The sequence below is a fragment of the Gopherus evgoodei genome, unplaced genomic scaffold (assembly GCF_007399415.2).
Source record: "Gopherus evgoodei ecotype Sinaloan lineage unplaced genomic scaffold, rGopEvg1_v1.p scaffold_56_arrow_ctg1, whole genome shotgun sequence".
Lineage (NCBI taxonomy): Eukaryota > Metazoa > Chordata > Testudines > Testudinidae > Gopherus > Gopherus evgoodei.
This window is the reverse complement of record NW_022060077.1, coordinates 87,602-108,262: the sequence shown is the minus strand read 5'-3', so window position 1 is coordinate 108,262 and position 20,661 is coordinate 87,602. Positions and strand designations below refer to the sequence as shown.

The following is a 20,661-nucleotide window of genomic DNA, read 5'->3' as shown; positions in this document are numbered from 1 at the left end:
GATACGTTACATGGCATATGTAGCATAAAACCCATTCTAGTTATGTTTTATTTATTTATATATATAAATTTCTTCACACAACACATGGTCAACCGGTGTAGATCCTTGTCAGAGGATGGTGTGAAGGCCAAGAGTATTACAGCTTTCAGAAAGAACTAGATGAATTCATGTAGGATAGATCCCTCAATGACTGTTAGCAAGGATGGGCAGGGATGATGCCCCTAGCCTCTGTTTGCTAGAAGATGGAAAAGGTTGATGGAGAATGGATCACTTGATAATTATCTGTTCTGTTCAGTCCCTCTGAATCATCTGACATTGGCCACTGTTGCAAGACAGGATACTGGGCTAGATGGACCTTTGGTCTAACACAACAGGACCGTTCTTAACTCCACTGAAAAAGGAAATGCTGTGAAGATGTTGTGTTGTGTTGTGTTGTGATTTCCTGAATCTGGGTGTCTCTTGTGCTGTCTAAAGTAGAGTAATTGTTTTAGCAACCTGTGAATGGGGTTCCAGGGGGGCCCATTCTGAGATTGCACAATTAGGGCAAACTGCAAAGAAGGGGCAGATAATCCCCCAAATGGGTGGTTATTTTAATACTTGGATTTACCAAGGCAGAAGCAAAACAGCTTTCACAATGTTTTACTGCTTACACAGAAGACAAAACACAGTCCCTTAAAGCCACCCAGCCTTGGGCTTCCACCCACACAGCCAAGTCAAGTATGATGATGATTATTGAAAATCATGTTTATCATATAATAAAGTTCTACCAAACCAAAAGGCTTATACACATCACCTCCCAGGTGATTGAATATTTCATATATTACTCAAATAATCACTTACAGCCTGTGTACACAAAAAACTTTAAAGAGACATAATGAAAATGAGATTATTGCAGCCAAGATCCATCTAATAATATTTCCTTTTCATCTCTGAATTAATCGAATACAGCTCTAGACACGAATCATTTGGTTGCAATGTTAATCTCTAAGAAGCTGTCTGTAAATGTAGACTACTAGAGTCACTAACTTCTTCAAGTTCTTTAATAATACAAGTCTACATATCAAAGTTCTGGCCTACTTAAGGTGGAATGGCCCTAATTACCATTTACATACTTTTCTAACCTGTCTCTAAAGGGTGACTCTGGGACAATAGCCTGCAAGTTGCTTAACTCTTTCTGGCCATGTGTCACACAACCCCTTTTGCAAAGCCTGTGGCTGCTTGGTTTAGCGATCATGTGACCCAAAAAGGAGAAACTGGAAACAGCCTGTTCCCAAGGGGGAGCTCTGAAAAGGGTGGGCTGAAGCAACTGGAAATGTCAATTTGGGGTCAGAGAGAGAGTTTGTGTGTCCCTTGGAAAGTGCTCCCCAGAAAGGCAGAGACAGGGAGTCCCTGTTCCAGTGGGTTTTGTCCTACCTCTCTGTCCCCTGATGCATTTAGGTCCAGCTCTCTCTTTCCTCTATAATTCATCTCCCCACACACACATGCCTTCCTCTCTCTGTCACTTCTAAGTCCCTGGCCATTACCAGCTAGAAGCCTGCAGCTGTGGTAACCTACAGTCTAGACTACTTGCTTGCCAATATATCTTTCTTATCAGTTTCTTATTTTCTTATGGATTTGATTATTTGTTTTTATAATAAGTTTACAGATTTATATTAGGGTATATTTCCCCTGTAACACAAGGGACCTGCAGGCCACATCCTGTATGTTGAGCTAAAGCAGGTAGCAGAGATTAAAAAGTTTGGGGAAAAGTGCAGACAGACCCTCCTGTTGAAGTTGTGGAGGAGTTGGAATAGGGACTGCAACCTTGTGCCTTGTAGACAGGCGTGCGCCAGGGTCTGCCTCATGCTGCAAAATGGGCAGGCATCTGGAATGGGGGCGAACTGTGCCATGTACATGCCTGTGCTCATGGCTCCATGAAGGAGCCACCAGCCGATATCCCCGCTGGGCCGTGGGACCGGTGTGGAGCCCCATCGGGATTCCTCACCCTCCAAAGGTGGTTCTGTGATGCACCACTTTGTATCAGGTTAACTGAAGAGGTGAAGCACGTGGAGCATGAGCATGTAAAGTTGTTCCCTTGGTGGAATCAGAAATGAATCGGCTGCAGAGTGTGAATCCAGCTAAGGTTATGAAAGGGAGGGTGCTAGGGGGACTCATGGGACAGGAGCCCAATCAAGAATTTCTGAGGCATTGGGGTGAGGGGTGGGTGGGAAGCACCCTATTTTAGGACCCATTCAAAGAAAACCAAAGCAGTAAAATTAAGGTGGCGCCACCACCTGGAGTATGCGCAGGGGGGTCTGAAGAGTGAAGAGCCCAAGGTGAGCCTGAGATGAAGAAGGCCTTGATGGCCACTAAATGGTGGGCCGAGAACTGGGCTGGCCATATACTGGAGGAATGGTCCTGGGCAAAGTGGAAAATAAAATGTATATATACAGTCCAACCAGGAGTAGCACAACCGATCGACCTCCACCTGGACACAGGTATAGGTTGAATTCTCATCCAGGTGTCGGTCATGCAACTCGTCCACCATGGAGTGATGATTGACAATCTCTCTCAGGATGACTGCAGCGACATGACTGCTCTCATCCCTGAGCAATTCTGGTCCTCAGAGATGGTATTAAAATCCCCACCCAGGACCAGACACATTTTAGGATCCAAAGTGCCGAGGACGGCAGACCCCTGTTGATAGAAACACACGCACTCTGGGTCTGCATTCAGGAAGTAGACATTGAACAGAGTCAAAGTCAGCCCCTCCACACTGGCCTGGCGGTGCAGCAGGCAACTTGGTATCACCTCTTCAACTCCCAGCATCTCAGGCTCTAGGTTGGGGAAAACAGGGTGACCATTTACCCATTGGGTAAGTGGCACCTTTTGTGAAGGATGAGGGGTAGGTATTATAAAGGGCTTTACAGTTTTATAGGCCTTTTAAAGAGAATTTGATAAAGTTGGTAGCCAGTACCCAATTGATTGCTATTTTGGATGGCTGCCAACACCTTGCGGAGTTTTAATACTAGCCTTTACAGGTAAGTGGTAAGGTCTTTTGCGGGCGCTCACCTTCTGTAGTCAAAGTGCCAGAGTGGGGAAACAGCCTTGACAACATTGATTACTATCTCTTCTCTGAATTTCATCAGTCTGGCTGGGATAATGTTAATACCTGTAGCCTTTCCATTCTTGAGTGATTTCACAGCTCTCTCCACTTCTTCACGCGGTATTGGAAAGTTATCCTCTTTGGTGAATCAGGATACCAAGGACACTAGGATCTCCATTTGTCCGGTGGTTGAATATATTGGAGCCGTAGTTTGTCCACCTATTGATGGTGTCCTTTGTAATTTTTCACAAACTGGGCTAGGCACTGCTTTTGGAATGAAGGATTCCCGCCATATGTTAAAGCTGTATACGTTGGTGTGTCCTCACTCCTCACGAAAGAGAGCTCCTGGATACAGCTGAAGAACAATAACTGAGCTGGGGAAGTGCTGGTCCCAGGTTAAAAGGATTTCTAGCTGGTGTTTGGAAACCTTGTGGAGTGCTTCTATCACCAGCCATAGTGAGAAATTGCTTATTCATACCCAATGTATGTTGTAGATTAGGCTCAGTTTCCAGGTTTGTTACTTGCTAGGTTAGCAGCTTTGATTTGTTTGCTATCATGTATAGTTAAACTTATGTTTACTTTATCTAAATCAGTGTGCCTTTAAGTGAAGTGTCTGGGGAACATCTCAGCTTCATTAACACAAGCTAGTGGCAAATCCCTCCAATATCAAGGGGCAGGCAAACTCTGTGTACAGATCCCTGTGCAATGCAAGACAGTATAATGTTGGGTTTGTACTCCACTGGAGGGTGTGAGCTTGGGGAGGTAGGAAATTGGCTGATGTCTGGTGTTTGTACTTTGGTGGCACATGTAAGCCCTCAGATAGCTCTGGTTGGGCGTTACAGGGCCTGAAGAGGCTGAATTAGCAGCAAAGGTTGCACACCTTTCAGCTTGCATAAATGCAGGATCATATCATTTTTCCTCCACATGGTGGCAGTGACTTTTCCAAGGCTAATGAAGTGTACATTACAAAGGCATGGGCGGATGGAAGGGGATGTTGCTACAATCAAATGAATATGTTATTTTTACCTGTATCTTTTGACTGCATAGTGCAGATGGCAGCACATTACACACAAGACAGAAAGCTATTGTCAATTGCTAGGCTGAACAGTCTGCAGTACTCTGTTTGCCGTGACAATCTGAGCCCTGGTTATTGGCAAATCATTTATTCACTCCCAGGGGAGGCTCCCAAGTCGAAGTTCTCCAGGGTCTATTTTCTGCTCTTCTAACTGCTCGGGGAGCCAAGGGAATTTTCTGGTATTCCTGACCAACCAGAGAGTCCACAGGGACTCTACAGGGGAATCATAAATGTGGCTGTTCAGTAAGGTGAGTATCAGATGTGAGATTCAAATGCTGATTCTCAGGACTCTGCTTTTCTGTCTCCAGAAGGTGATTTCCTCTCTCTGATGAGCGGGACTGTGATGAGTTGTCTGGTTCTACATTAAAGTTAGTGCTAAGGGCTCCAGGGTTCAAGTCAAGAATGATCTGGGAAGGAATTCACTAGCACAGTGACTTGAACTGTTTAGTATTGTCAGAAACATCAGTGGATTTACTTGGTAAAATTGGAACTACACATGTATTGGAAATAGCTTAAACAAATATTTGTTTTCAAGAGCAGTTCTTTGTCTCATCCTGTGTCCTTCTAACTGTCTCAATAGCTTCCTTTTGGGGGCTGTGTGGTTTTTCAAATTCAGCAACTTCACTGCACTATTAGGTAACACAGCCAAAGCCTCTGCAATGGGTAATTGTGTTACTAGAGAGTTCACAGCAAGAAAGGGTCACACACTGGCAAGTTTCTGCTCTGATATTCTGCCTGCACATGGTCGCTGCAAATTGGCACTCGCTTCCCTGAGAGGAAAATCAGGCCCCATGTGTTTTGCAATCCTCGTCTTTCATGCTTGGTCTCAGAACACCAAGTAAACTGGGGGTTTCCTTCAGGCACTTTCAGCACCATGACAGAATAGCAGGATCCGAAGCCATGATTCTCACAGCTCGGCGCCAAACATTAAACACCAAGAGTGAATCTGGTCCCATTGAAATCAATGGAAAAAAGGTTCAAAGCAATCATGATAACATTTTTTTCAGGGAGGAGAGGGGTCTTCTCTCTCTGTCCCTGGCATCTCTGGGTCTGGACAGGACAAGAAGTGCCACAAGGCAGTACAAATAAAAACATGTTTCTGGCATAGAGAAAACCAGGCAGTGTTGGAAATCTCACCAGGAGAAGTCCGGGAATGCACAGTGTGTGTGTGTGGAGGGGAGGGTCACACCTTCTCCATTGGCTGTGGGGTAATCAGTGACTGTCTCTCACCGGTGAGAAATCTCATGGAATTGCAAATACCAACACACCTGTGCTACTGATCTTGGTGCACCCATACACAATGTGGGTGCTTTTGGGAATGGCAGAACAGAAACAACTCATAATGTGAGAAGTTTGCACGTTATATAATGAGAGCAGGAAACTCTGGGTCATATGAGGGGCTAGATAAATACAGTTGCCACATGCAGGAGCCACTGGCAGCTGCCCAAAACTGGCGGTCACTGGGACACACACATTAAACCCAGGATGTTCTGTAACCATTTGCTAACCAGTCATTCACAGCCAGGTTGTACATACATTCCACTGTGCAGAGATTTAATTTGGTCAAATCATTATTTTTCTTGCCTAAAACGTTCATCCATGCAGTGCCTCATGGGATCCCTCAGACTCCTGAAACAGACACCTGGTGTAACATTTTCAAGGCACCACAGTCACATGAGAATTCCTCTCCTTAGGGTAAGTTCAACAGAGTCATGAATAGTAAAAATGCTTTCTGTATGCTCAGGCAGAAGCTTGCAGGCAAAATGTCTCGACTCTTAGGCAGAGGTCTGTACATTCCCAATGTCCTCTTGATCTTGTGTTAGGACACCAATCAGTCTTGTATAGACTTTTCTCATGTCCCTTTTTATTCATATCCTTTGTAAAGTAACAATCCAAGTCTCTCAATCTCTCTCCCTATAAGAGTTTCCCCAGACCCTTGATCATTGTTGTTCCACATGCCTGAATCCCTCTATTTCTGCAATATCCTGTGTGAAAAACATCTCCTATACTACACAGAGGAGTTTAGAGGAGGGTGAAGCACTGACTGACTGATCAATCTCCTAGCACTGATTCTCCATCCCACTCCTATTGGAATCCAAGGTCTCTGCTTAGGTTCTGTTCCTGTGTACATTTTGAGAAGGGGTTTACAGAGATGTGTACCGTGAAGCCCAGATCCCTGTCACACAGTAAAATTAGAACCTTGTGAAGTATTTGAGGAGTTCGAGTTTTTCCCTCGAATGGGCATACATGTTGCAGTTTTTGACAGTACAATCCATCTGCTATCCTGCTACCCATTCACCGGGCTTGGTAAGCTCCCTCTGGGGACTTCTCTGGATTTGACTATGACCTACATAATCTGGTGCCACCTGCAAATGTTGCCACTTCACTGCTCATCTCCTTTCTAGATAGTTAATAACTAAAACATTTACCATACCAATTGTTGTATGAAGTGTGTAACCCGCCCTCACTGGGCTTCTCTCCCTTCACAGGCACCTTGAGCATTTCTGAATTAGACTGACACATTGATGACTTCATGGCAACTTTCAGCTTCACCCCATCTGACCCTTCAACATTCATTTTAATGTGTTGTAGGGAAAGAGCAGACCCTGCACAAGCCGATGTACCTGCTCCTCTGCAGGCTGGCGCTTACAGACCTCAGCACGTCTACCTCCATCGTGCCCAAGGCACTGTGTACATTTTGGCTAAATTTGAAAGACATTACAGTGGGTGGCTGCCTCACTCAGATGTTCTTCCTTCACATGGTTTCTTTCATGCAGTCAGCCATCCTCGTGATAATGGCCTTTGATCGCTATGTTGCCATATGTAACCCTCTGAGATATGCCACCATGATCACCAATGCACAAATAGCTAAGTTAGGACTCATTGGTTTGATCAGATCTGTTATCTTCATGTTTCCTCTGCCCCTGCTGCTGAGCAGGCAGCCATTCTGTGCCAACCGCGTTATAGCCCAGACACACTGTGAGCACATGGCTGTGGCAAAGACGTCATGTGGGGACATCACAGTGAATAGGATGTACAGTTTTTTTATAGTGTTTGTAGTCATCGGGTTCGACCTGACACTCATTGCACTGTCCTATGGTCTTATCATGAGAGCTGTCCTCAGAATCTCCTCCAAAAAATCCTACCAGAAAGCCCTCAACACCTGCACAGCCCACATCTGTGTGATGCTGACATCTTATGGTCCTGGCTTTCTCACCAGCCTGACTCACCGGTTTGGTCAGGGTATCGCTCCCCACATTCACATCATCTTGGCCAACCTCTATATCCTTATCCCTCCCATACTCCACCCTATCATTTATGGGATCAAATACAAAGAGCTTCGTGACAAAGTAGGCAAATACACCTGCAGAAGGTGATCAGCTAGGACCATTGACTTTAAACCCTATGTAACAAGAGGGGGATAGGATATCTTCTCATTAATGAAGGGTCTTCTTTCCCAGTTTGGCAGAGCTCAGCATTGTGGAAGTTCTGTAGCCCAATTCTATTATATTCACTGCTTTATATTTTGCTTTTCATTAGATTTCATAGTAATGCAAGAAACCTACAGACCTCTATTCTGCAAGATATTAGATTTAGGAAGTTAACATAAGTCTTGAGGCCTATAATCTTTAAACAATAAGCTAAGTACAGACTAACAGGCCAATGGAAAACACCAAATATTTGGGGAGCTGAAAATAGAGGTTAAGGGCCTCAGCACATCCGTAAGTGTAATGTGTTTGAGACAGACACAGTTTTGTGTGCCCTATAGGGAGAGGATTTACAGAATTAATCATTATAATTCCCAGTGAGGCGGACCAAGTGTAAGTCTCTGATGAAGAGAGTGACATGCTGGAAACAGCCAATTTTGCACGGCAACCAATCAAAAAGGTAGCAGTATGGTCCCTTGCAGTGTCCTTTCACAGCCTCAAATTTGTTTTACTCCAAGGCAATCTACTTTGTTAGGGAATCTAGTAATTTTCCTTATTCCCACCTTTAAAAACATCATCATCATCATCCAGTTTAATCCAGCCTGTCAGGATTTAACTATACAAAGTACACCCACTTTTCTTGTCTATATTCCCCTGCTAGGGTTACAGTTAAAGTTATTGTTGGCTCTTAAGAAGAAGCACCTCATAGAAATTACTAACAAGATGGATAAAGCCAAACAAGCTATTACCCAATTCATGAATAAGAGTAATAAGTCTTCAACAATTCCTAATGTAGAGGTTGAAGTAAAAGGATGGATTATTGTCCCAGAAATTACAAGAGGAATTATTTTTAATGCAATTAGTGTAAACTCAAAGAATATAAGCAAAAACCTCAAAGACCTAGATAGGTACCAAACACTGATGATGGTGCCTATATATATGGTACACCTTCCAAAAACACACCAGGGTCCATTTTTCTGATATTCTTTCTTCACCCTCAGAGGCAGAAAATAACGATGAAACTATCCCTACAAATGCCTGACTCTCCTGTATGATGGGATTCATTTTACAAATCACGCGGATAAAATGGGGCATGTAGCCTATAGGGTTAACCTGCTTGCTCGACTATCAAGATATCTTTTCTTCCAAATTTAATATTTCTTTATGGTTTTGATTATTTCTTTTATTCTTAAGTAATATTAAGCTAAAGATCAGGCAACAGCTAGAAGTGCCTCACACCTAATGTCTTATCACTCCATCACCAGGCACTGCTCTCTTCATCGCTAAGTTCCCTCTCTCTCACCATCATCTGACCTATTTAATTATCAACCTAGCACTTGGCTTCACCATAATTCCGACAGTACCAGAAGAAACTGCAGACTTCTGAAGCAAGATGTCTTTCCATTAGTCCCTGTGTTCTTGATGTCTTCTTGATCAGTTGATCAGTTTGATGAACCAATTTTTTTTATTAAAGCTAATGTTAAAAAATGTACATAGTACACAGGTTAAGAAAAATAGTTTCTGTACATCTGGGTGTCATGCTTGGATTATCTACAAATAAACGTTTTGTTTAAAAGTCATATGAAACATATATATGTTTTACCTCCCTTGTCTGGCACCCTCAGGACCTGACCTGTGCTGAACTGGAGAATTTGCCAGACCAGGGGAGATCAACACCGGCTGGCCCCTCTGAAATGCTCGGGGTCCCAGCTGTCCTCCCCAGGTCCCATCTGCTGGCCCCTCTGGAATGCCAGTTTCCTTGCCGCTGGCTCCCTCCTGGCCCTGACTTTACTCCCGTCCATGCCCCTCATTGGCCCAGGCTGGAACCAGAGCTGGGGGAGGCTGCAGAGCCACGAGTCAGGGCCAGGAGTGGAGCCCAGTGGCTGGGACCCTGGCAGCTGCAGAGGGGGCTGATAGGGACCTGGGGCCAAAGGCTAGGAACCTGAGTGTCTGCAGAGGGTCCGGCGGTGGGGACCAGGGGCTGGCCTCTGAGCCCCTGGGCTGAAGCTGCCGGCACACTCCACTTAGTCCTTTGCTTTTTCAGTGGTGTCATTCAGTTTAAACTCTGTTTTCTTATATTCTATTTGTAACTCCCTTACCTATTGAATAACTGACACCTCTCCTTCTTCTTCTGGATTTAATAAAGGGTTCCACAATCTCATAGGCCTTCTAAAGAAAATGTGATAAGGGTGGTAACCAGTACCCAATCGATCACAACTTCGGATCACTGCCAACACCACTGGTAATTTATCGTCTCAATCCTTGCCAGTTTCTTACGCTACTTTGCATAGAGCTTGTTTAATAGTTCGATTAGTCCTTTCCACTGTCCTTGATGATTGAGGATGATAGGGAACATGTAGTTGTTGTTTTATTCCTAAAGTTTGTAATAAATGTTTAATAACTTGTCCTATAAAATGTGGCCCATTATCTGATTCAATTATTTTTGGAGACCTATATCTACTAAACACTTCTTCTGACACCTTCTAGGCAATAGTGTCTGCAGTACCATTTTTGGTGGGAAACACCTCCCCCAAGATAGAAAAGTATCTACTATCACTAATAAATACTAATCCCCCTTTTGGATCTTAGGTAATTCATCAATAGAATCAACCTGTATTGTACTTAATAGCCCCACAATTCTTTGGTGCAACAAGGGTCCTGAATTTCATGGTCTGTTCTATTTGCTGCACATCTTATGTAGTTTTTAACGAAGTTTTCTACGTCCTCTTGCACATTAGGCCATATTCCAAACTGTTTTGCGTTAAAGAGAATATTCTCCATTCCTTGAGGGAATGTGAGGTTTGTTAGATATCCCCCTTATTTCTCCCAGGTTTAATCTCCTGTTTCCTGGCTTGAACACTAGTAACTACCATAACTTCTGAAGGTTCCTTTGCTGCTAATTTAGCTAAAGCATCAGCTTTATCATTCCAATATTTTTCATTTCATTCTGTGATCCTGCTCTATGTTCTTTACAGGTAGGACCGACATGCACCAAACCCTGAGAGGAGTTAAAATGACACAGAAGGAGAACGTGGCCTTGTTTTTTGGAGGGAGGTTAGTTACTGTGGGAGTTAGAAGAGGTTTGTAAGGGGGGGCTGTGTTGTACAATGTGTTGTACAATGTACCTGTGCTCTCCCAGCAGGGGGGTCTCAGCACTGACTCTAGCAGACAAGCAGCGAGGAGGCTGCTGGTCTGTAATCCTGTTCTATGTTTTTTACAGAATAAAGCCTGCACCTGGTACTATGTCTGAGTGGGTCTGGCCTGAGGTGAAGACACACTGACACACAAAGCAGAACACACAAAAAAGCCTCAGGCCCAGTTCCCTAAAATTGTGTAAAAAGTCGCAAGCAGGCTTCCTCTATCTCATACATCTTCATACAGGACCATTGAACAGCAGGGGTGGTGGGGGAGGGGCACACAATGATTATTGAATATTGAATAGCGGCTCACCTATGCATTTCTGCTCTGATGTCTCTACAGTCACCATCTCGTTACCACTGCATGGGTTGCCATTCACAGTCTACAAATAGTTTTTTTCATTGTATCTGCACCTTTCTTAACTGTAATCATTACCTCAGCTTTTCGTTTCCCGTTTAGCACAAATGGCATCTAGGTACTGGTGACATTTTATTTCCTTCCAAGTTTCCTGAAATAACAAAAGCATCTGAAAAACCACTAAGTTGCGAGACATTTGTCACATGTTTGTATTTTAACAGCTTGAAAGCTTGAACTCTTTGAATCTCAAATTCTACTGTCATTAAAGAAAATAATCTGTCCTCCCCCCAATACTTCCCACAACTGTGAACATTAAAAATTATACAAATACAAAAAAGCTAAAAGATAAACCCTCGATATTACCCATCAATTATAAAAACTGAATTCTCCAAGCCTATTTATAGGCCACTAGAGCATTGGGAATGGGGGAGGATGGAAAGGGCAGAGCCTATCCTCACTACAGTTACCTCCCAGTTTAAGGGCCTGAAACCCGTAAGTCACACTCACACATTGTCCTCACACTAACAGCAGGAACCCCAGCGACTTCCAGAAGACAAAGGAGGTTTGCAGGATATGGGATTAAATCAGAGATGGGCGTAAAAGAAAAGTTTCCTCCTTTTTCATGCAATACAGACATGTGCAGCACTTTGTCCCACAGGGTTGCCAAGGCCTTGCCCCAGCAGTGTCAATTAAGTTAAGTACAATTGGTGGAAACAGAAACTGTTACTAACAGAAAGCCTGAGGGTGGGGATAGACCTCCTCCAATGGGCATAGGGATTGAAAGAAATGGAGATGGGTTTTCCACAGGTTGACTGTGCATTGTGGGAAGAAATACTTCCTTTTGTTTGTTTTAAACTGCTGCTTATTAATCTCATTTGGTGACCCCCCTAATTCTTGTGCTATGAGAGGGCATAAATAACACTTCCTTATTTACTTTCTTCACACTAGTCATGATTTTATAGACCTCTGTCATATTTCCCTTTAGTCGTCTCTTTTCCAAGGTGAAAATTCCCAGTCTTATCAATCTCTCCTTATATGGCAGCCGTTCCACACTCCTAATCATTTATGTTGCCCTTTTCTGAACCTTTTCCAATTCCAATATATCTTTTTGGAGATGAGCAACTGGATCTGCACGCAATATTCAAGGCGTGGGCATACGATGGATTTACATAGAGGAAATATGATATTTTCTGTTTCATTATCTATCCCTTTCTAAATGAGTCACAACATTCTGTTCATTTTTATGACTGCTGCTGCACATTGAATGGATGTTTTCACAGAACTATCTACAGTGACTCCAAAATCTCTTTCTTGAGTGTTAACACCATATTTAGACCCTATCATGTTATATGTAGAGTTGAGGTCATGTTTTCAAATGTGCATTACTTTGCATTTCTCAACACTGAATTTTATCTGCCACTTTATTGCCCTGTCACTCAATTTTCTGAGATCCCTTTGTAAATCTTTGCAGTTTGCTTTGGACTTAACTATCTTGAGTAGTTTTGTATCATCTCCAAACTTTGCCATCTCACAGTTTTCCCTTTGTCCAGATCATTTATGAATATTTTGAATAGTATCCTTTCTAGCACACTAACTGGTCTTGGCAATGTATGACTTTTTAATTTATGCATTTGCTCCAAAACCTCTTCTAATGACCCCTAATCTGGGACAGTTCCTGAGCTTTTCACCTAAAAAGAATGGCTCAGATTTGGGAATCTCCCTCTTATCCTCAGCCATGAAGACTGATGCACAGAATTAATTTAGTTTCTCTGCCCATGAAGTCATTGTCTTTAAGTGCTCCTTTACCATCTCAATCATGCAGTGGCTTCAATTGCTGTTTAGCAGGTTTCCTGCTTCGGATGTACTTGAAACAATACTTGATGTTACTTTTGGACTCTTTGGTCAGCTGTTCTTCAAATTCTTTTTTGGCTTTCCTAATTCTATTTTTACACTTTGTTTGCCAGAGTTTATACTCTTTTCTATTTTCCTCAATTGAATTTAACTTCCACTTTTTAACAGATGCCTTTTTGCCTCTTCTTTTCCTTTGTTGTTTAGTCACAGTGGAAGAATATCCACAAGGTACTGGGCGTGGCAACCAACTGCTACAGAGGGACAAGAGAACCCACACACTCTAATGGCAAAGCCCTTCTTCCCAGCATCTACTCTCCCATTGGGTCCATGTTCCCCCACCGAGTCTGATCTTCAAGTGTCTCTGATCAGGTGATGTTTCCTGCATGGAGACTGCACCTTACTCTCCACGGTTGTGCATCACACATAGCTGATGTGTTACTTGTGGCATGGCTGGCATCCACCGTCCTGGCTATGTCCCTGCAACACCCCACTGTATCTCAGCCTTGGCTCCCCATTGTCACAGATGGTTTGTGCTGCTCCATCTCCTGGCTCTGGTCAGATCCAGCTCCAGATCCACGACTCTGCCTCAGCACTGTTGCTCTGTCTCCGGCCCAGCTTGAGGTGCTGAGAACTGCATTAATAGCCCCAAATCACTTAAAAACTAACATAAAGGTAGCCCAATCTACTTCATGAAACTTTTTTTATTCACACATTGGCCTACACATCAAATAACAAATGAAAGCTTTCATTAGATACCTAGTACAGATTTTATATCTGAAAAAAAAAAAAAAGAAAACTTACAGGTCCTATCAGGAGTTTTTCCACATTAGCAACACACCTCTAAGGTGACAATCAAATTCCAAATGAAACCCCAGTACAGATACTTGAATCCTGATTGAGTGCTGCAGGTGTTTCACACAAAAAAAATGACAATAAGATGCATTAAATATAGCCCCAAATTATCCCCAAACTTACATGCTGAAAAAACAGTAATAACATTATCATATTAGTTATTTCTAATTGCATTCCATGATGCTAGTGAATGTCCACATTTTGTATTGAATTAGTTTGTTACTGTTAGTCTTTGGTTTATTCCTGAAGTGTTGGACATAGAAAATCAGGTAAATTTTTCCACAGCACTGAGCTCAGCCAAACTCAGACAAAGCACCCTTGATTAAAGAGGGGATATACTTTCTCCTTCTTTTCATACAGGTTTCAAGTCAGTGATCCCATGTGATCACTTTCTGCAGATGTATTTGCCCACTTTGTCACGAAGCTCTTTGGTTCTGACCCCATAAATGATCGGGTTGAGCAGGGGAGGGATGAGGAGATAGAGGTCAGCCAAGATGATGTGAATGTAGGGAGCGAAGCCCTGACCAAACTGGTTTGTGAGGTTGGAAAAGAGGCCGGGAGTATAATACGTTAGCATCACACAGATGTGGGCTGTGCAGGTGTTGAGGGCTTTTTGGTGGGCTTTCTTGGAGGAGAGTCTGAGAACAGCCTTGATTATCAGACCATAGGACAAGGCAATGAGCGTCAGGTCTGACATGTTGACAACGAAGAATAGCACCAAGCCGTATATCTTGTTCACTGTAATATCCCCACATGACATCTTTGCTACAGCCATGTGCTCACATTGAGTGTGGGGGATAATGCGATTGGCACAGAATGGCTGCCGGCTCAGGAGCAGAGGCAGAGGCATAATGAAGAGAACAGCTCTTATCAAACCCACTAGCCCTAGCTTAGCTATTTGTGTGTTGGTGAGGATGGTGGCATATCTCAGAGGCTTGCAAATGGCAACATAACGATCGAAGGCCATTGTCACTAGGATGGCGGAGTGCATAAGAGAAACAGTGTGAAGGAAGAACATCTGGGTGAGGCAGGCCCCCACAGTAATGCCTTTCAAATTGAACCAAAATATACACAATATCTTTGGCACAATGAAGGTAGGTGTGGCAATGTCTGTGAGTGCCAGCAGGCAGATCAGCAGGTACATTGGATTGCGGAGAGTCTGCTCTTTGTATACAACAAACAGAACTGTGAAATTTCCCAACAGGCTGGTAATGTAGAACATAGAGAATGGGATGGAAATCCAGACGTGGGCAACTTCCAGGCCCGGGATGCCCATTAGGATGAACGTTGAAGGGTGGGAGGAGGTGATGTTGAAAGCTGCCATGAGGTGGTTAATGCATTGATTGAGCTCAGAAATGCTCCAGGTGCCTGTGAAGGGAGAGAAGCAGAGCAAAGAGCGGTTAGACACTTTATAGAAAATAGTATGATAAATATTGTATAGTTAGCATCTAGAACTGGAAGTGATCAGTGCAGTGCCAACATTTACAGGTGTCACCATATTATTTAGCTCAGAGTCAAGTCCAGAGAAGTCTCCTAATGGAACTGAAAAATCCAAATAAATGGGGAGTAAGATAGCAGATGAATTTCGATGTCAATAAACTGTGAAGTGTATGGTCATTGGAGGAAAAAGCTTAAAATCCTAAAACACTTTACAAGGTTCTGATTTAACTATAAGAACTCAGGACAAGGAGCTGGGTGTCATGGTACAGAGCTCTGTGAAACTCTGCTCACAGTGCAAGCACGGATAGAAACTAAGCAAATCTCTGGGATTCAGGAGCAGCAGGATGGGAAATCATACAGAAAATACAATGCCATGAGATCAGTCAGTCAATGTTTTACTGTATCTAGTCTCTTTAGTGTAGTATTGGGCACCTTCTCACACAGGATATTGCAGACTAGAGGCGTTATGTCCAGGGCAAGGAGAATGATCAAGGGCCTGGGGAAACTCTCATACAGAGAGAGGTTGAAAAGACTGGGATTGTTACGTTACAGAGGAGATGAATAAGAGGAAATATGATGAGAAAATACCCACAGGTAGAGTAGATGTAGAATATATTCTCCCTGCCTCATAACACAAGATCAAGAGGACATTCAACTAAACTAAAATGTGGCAAATTCGAAACTGATAAAAATAGAATGTTTTCTTCCCTCAGTGTCTAAATAGACTGAGGAACTCCTTGCCACAAGATGTATTTGAGGCCATGAGCTAAGCTAGAATGAGGAAGGGTTTGGACATGTACATGGGTAGTGACACTTTACACCTTCGGCCTCTCCCAACAAACCACAGTGCTGCCTGCTTCTCTGTATAGATCTCCCTACCTACCCCCACAACCCTCAGCACTGCCTGCTTGTCCATCTATACCCTTCCCCTCACCTCCATAACACTCAGTATTGCCCACCGCAGTATATATCCCAGTCCCTGCCACAAAACCTCCAGTGCTGGCCACTTGTCAATGTATGTTCCCCACCCCACAACTTCCAGCCCTGCCACACAGTGATACCCCTCAGCCGGATATAATCAGGTGCCAGATCCGAGAGAGGCAGCTCACAGAAATATCTCCTCAGACTAGGTTAAATACAGTGTCTGCCTGCATCCGGGAAAAGGAACCTATTCAGTGAAGGGACCTACTCCAGTGAAGGGAACCGCAGCAGCAGCTCAGGCTGTACAGGGAAGGAAATAGAGACAGATGCGGTGGGAGGGAGAGAGGACATGGAGACTAAAAGGAGCCAGTGTGAGTAAAAGCAGCAAAGAGTCCTGTGGCACCTTATAGACTAACAGATGTATTGGAGCATGAGCTTTCGTGGGTGAATACCCACTTCGTCAGATGCATGTGGGAGTGTGAGTAACTCTTTCTCAAAATGACACAAAGCTTTAACGTATTGCAGCCTGTTAGAAACCCAGACACCCCTTCCTGAGGCAGCTATTCCATGTTGGTAACTGCTGACTTTCCCACAAGACTGTAGTGGGTCTGCTCACGGGAGGAGGGATGGTCCAGCTGGGGGATTGGTGAGAGACAATCTGCTGTAGTGTGGTCCACATTCCGTTACAGTCTGAGACACCCTCTATCCCATGGCCTCATTATGCCTCTTTGCTCTGTGCATTAGGCAGGATGTCCAGTCCCTATTTTGTCCAGTTTCAGGACCCTGTGTCACTGTGATGTACATACTGCACGCCCCCTCTCCCCCCCACCCCAACACACACAAACATTGTGCATCTCTCAGCTTCCCACAGTGAGATTACCAACACCACTGGTTTCCTGTAATCCAGAAACAAGCTTTTATTTTTAACTGCCTTTTAATGCTTCTCATCCTGTCTAGACCCAGAGACCCAGGGCCACAGAGAAAGCAGACCCTCCCTTCCTCCCTGGAAAAAAAATGTTATCCTAATTGTTCAGTTACAAAAATGATTAGGGGACCAGGGCACCTAGCACTATTTCACTGGGAGGGTGATGAAGCACTGGAATGGCTTACCTAGGGAGGTGGTGGAATCTCCATCCTTAGAGTTTTAAGGCCCGGCTTGACAAAGCCCTTGCTGGGTTGTTCTAGTGAGGTTGGTCCTGCTTGAGCAGGGGGTTGGACTAGATACCTCCTGAGGTCTCTTCCAACCCTAATCTTCTATGATTCTATGAACCTCTAAGGATTTCAGCAACTCTCCTGTCAGGTCCTCTTTGGTTCAAATGAGCTCACCCAAGCTTTAGCAGAGACAGGACAACTCCAGTTGAACTCACTGGAGGTTCGTGGCCGGTGTGAATCAGGACATTCATTTAAGTCCTTGCTTGGGGATTTAGGGTGAACTTGGGCAGTGCTGAGAGTTCTGCCATTGAACTCAATGGTCCAATATTTCATCCTTAGTGTTTAATTTCAGCCCCCAGCTGTGAAAATCATGCCCAGCTTCGCATCCTGCTACAGAGAACTCTATTCTCTATGGTGCTGAAAAAGTCTGAAGGAAACCCCCAATTTATGTGGTGTTCTGAGACAAGGCATTAAAGATGGGGATTCCAAAACACACAGGGGTCCAGATTTTGCTGTCAGGGAGATTAGTGTAAATCTGGAGTGACTCAACGAGGGCAGAATGTGAGAGCAGAATCTTTCCACTGTGTGAATCCTGTGTAATATCACATTCTTCCTGTGCAAAATCTGATAACGGAGATACCCACTGCAGAGGTCTTGGCTGCACTTCCTAAGAGGCCAGTGAAGTTGCTCAATTGGAACGCTTGAGTGAATCAGAGGAAAAAACACATAGACCAAAAAAAAGGAAAAAGAGCAGGAGTACCTGTGGCATCTTAGAATCTAACAAATTTATTTCAGCATAAGCTTTCATGGGCTACAGCCCACTAGCCCACGAAAACTTATGCTGAAATAAATGTGTTAGTCTCTAAGGCTCTACAAGTACTCTTGTTCTTTTTGCAAATACAAACTAACACGGCTGCTATTCTGAAACCTGTCAGAAAAAGGAAGTTACTGAGACAGATAGAAGAACACAGTAAGAGACAAGAAATTGATCTGAAAAACAAATATTTGTCTAAACTGTTTCTAATACATTTTTAGTTTCAGTTATTCCAGGTAAATCCCTTGGTGTTTCTGACAATATTAAGCAATTCAAGATGTTTGTGCTAATGAATTCCTGGTTCTTGATATGAACCCTGGAGCCCTCCCTGAGCCCTCAGCACTAACTTTAATGCAAAAACAGGCAACTCACCAAAATGCCACTCTGCAGAGAGGGAATCTCCTTACTGCGACAGGAAGGCAGGACCCTGAGAATCAGCGTATGAGTCTCAGTTGTCTGACACTTGTTGTGCTGTCCAAGGACCTTTATGATTCCCCTGTACAGTCCCTGAGGACTCTCATGTTGGCCAGGACTCTCAGGCAATTCCCTCTGCTCTGTGAGCGGCGGGAAGAGCAGAAAATAGACTCTGGAGAGCTTCAGCCTAAGAAGTGACTTGCTGTTAACAGAGGCTCAAATTGTCAGGGCAAAAGGGAATATTAACATTTAGGTGACTCTTGGGTGAAATAAGATCATTGTCTATACGTCTCTTTGAGTTTGTGATGATAGTTTGCCTAACGGATAAATTGCCCTTTGTTGATCTGTGTAACTGATTCCCAGTGGTGTTTAGAAAACAGACGGTAACATCTAAAGGCTATTGTTTACCCAGGACTGTATGGGCAAGTGGATGCTAGAAAATGTATAAAAGCCCCTTGGGTGCTGATGCTGTTTAACTCAGATCTAACTGAGATTTCATGCAGGGGAAGCCTAAGACACAAGGGCAGAGATCCCAGTTCTGACTGTGCTGCCCTGAAATATAAACTTTGGACTACAACCTATGGACTATTTCTCAAAGAACTCTTTGCAACTACAAAGCTCACCATCTCTCCTATGTATCTGAACTTCAAGAATTTAATTCACGTCTGTACATATACAGTTCTTTTAACCATACACTCTCTTGGTTCTTTTAATACATTTTAGTCTAATTACTAACAATTGGCTGTAAGCCTGTATTTGGATAAGATTTGGAATACTCAATAACTAGGGAGGTCTTGTGTCCAATCCTTTGGGATTGAGAGAACCTTTTCTTTCCTATGATGAAATGAGATTTTCAGTAATCCTCATCATATTTCACTTGTGCGCCTAGGTGAAGGCCTGAGGTGTAGTTATTTTAATAGAACTCTGTTGCGGGCTTCTGAGTAACCAGTGAGGTTTAACAGAAGCTTGTTTCTGCTGGTTTTGTAAATCTAAGTATTGGAATATCCACCAGCTTGCTGGAGGGTTGCCTGCTCTATTCTTCGTAGTTCACCCTAACTGAGTGGCCCCCGATGGGCCCTGGTCACACCATGCCTGTCCTTTCAACTAGGTTATCAACACTGAGGGGTGGGAAGAGAGGGGCTTTAGGTATTCTCCTAGGACTCGCCAGTGTGGTAGCGAGCGAGAGCCTGGAGCAGTGCAAGATCCGAGGCCTGGTGCAAGATCTGAGGACTGAACCAGAGGCGTGAACCAAAGTCAGGCCAGGTATCAAAGCAGATATTCACAAATTCACTGTTCATCACATGACTCTGGCAAAGTTATATATAGAGCAGGATATATTTGCACTAGCTGGAATATATTAGCATAAATACCTAGTGCCTAGCACACTAGCAACAACTTTGCCAGGAAAAAGAGAAGAGCTGATAGTCCTGCAAGAGGAGGGGAGGAGTCAATGGAGGCAACACCAAATATAAGCCCCAGGAGGATTGCAAGGGGGAATAGGAATCGAGAGGACTTGCAGCCGGTGGGTGCGGGAGATAGACCGGAGAAGCACACTGTCACCAGGAAAAGGCAGGTCTACGTGATTGGAGACTCCTTACTGAGAAGAATAGACAGGCCTGTGACTAGAGCTGATCAGGAGAACAGAAGGGTGTGCTGTATGCCGGGTGCTAAGATTCAGGATGTGGACCTGCGGCTGAAAAGGATACTAGAGGGAGCAGGGAAGAATCTGTTGATTGTCCTTCATGTGGGAACGAATGATACGGCTAGATACTCTCTGGAATGTATCAAGGGAGACTATGCCAGACTGGGGAAGACGCTTAAGGAAATCGAGGCTCAGATGATCTTCAGTGGGATTCTGCCGGTTCCTAGAGAAGGGCAACAAAGGTGTGACAAGATTATGGTGATCAACAGATGGCTCAGGCAGTGGTGCTATAAGGAGGGCTTTGGGATGTACGGCTACTGGGAAGCATTTACGGACAGACGACTGTTCTCTCAAGAGGGCATTCAATTAAATTGAAAAGTAGCAAATTCAAAGGAGATTAAAGAAGAATATTTTCTTCAGTTCATGTCTAATGAGGAATTGCTTTCCAAAAGTAGTTGTCAGCATGAGCTAAGCAATAATCAGGAAGCATTT

The 20,661-nt window shown here is 43.8% G+C and overlaps 2 protein-coding genes across 2 annotated transcripts; one reads left to right on the top strand and one right to left on the bottom strand.

Moving 5' to 3' along the window:
* The first annotated feature begins 6,778 nt into the window (after positions 1-6,778).
* LOC115643268 (olfactory receptor 52D1-like) lies at positions 6,779-7,537 on the top strand. The gene has a single exon (XM_030547148.1). The coding sequence runs from the start codon at positions 6,779-6,781 to the stop codon at positions 7,535-7,537; it is 759 nt and encodes a 252-aa protein (XP_030403008.1).
* A 6,634-nt stretch (positions 7,538-14,171) lies between these two features.
* On the bottom strand, positions 14,172-15,110 carry LOC115643267 (olfactory receptor 52E2-like). The gene has a single exon (XM_030547147.1). The coding sequence runs from the start codon at positions 15,108-15,110 to the stop codon at positions 14,172-14,174; it is 939 nt and encodes a 312-aa protein (XP_030403007.1).
* Between the last annotated feature and the right edge of the window lie 5,551 nt (positions 15,111-20,661).

What these genes read in the sequence shown, in the direction of transcription:
- LOC115643268 (XM_030547148.1), top strand. Translation starts at nt 6,779, where the DNA reads ATGTACCTGCTCCTCTGCAGGCTGGCGCTTACAGACCTCAGCACGTCT.
- LOC115643267 (XM_030547147.1), bottom strand. Translation starts at nt 15,110, where the DNA reads ATGGCAGCTTTCAACATCACCTCCTCCCACCCTTCAACGTTCATCCTA.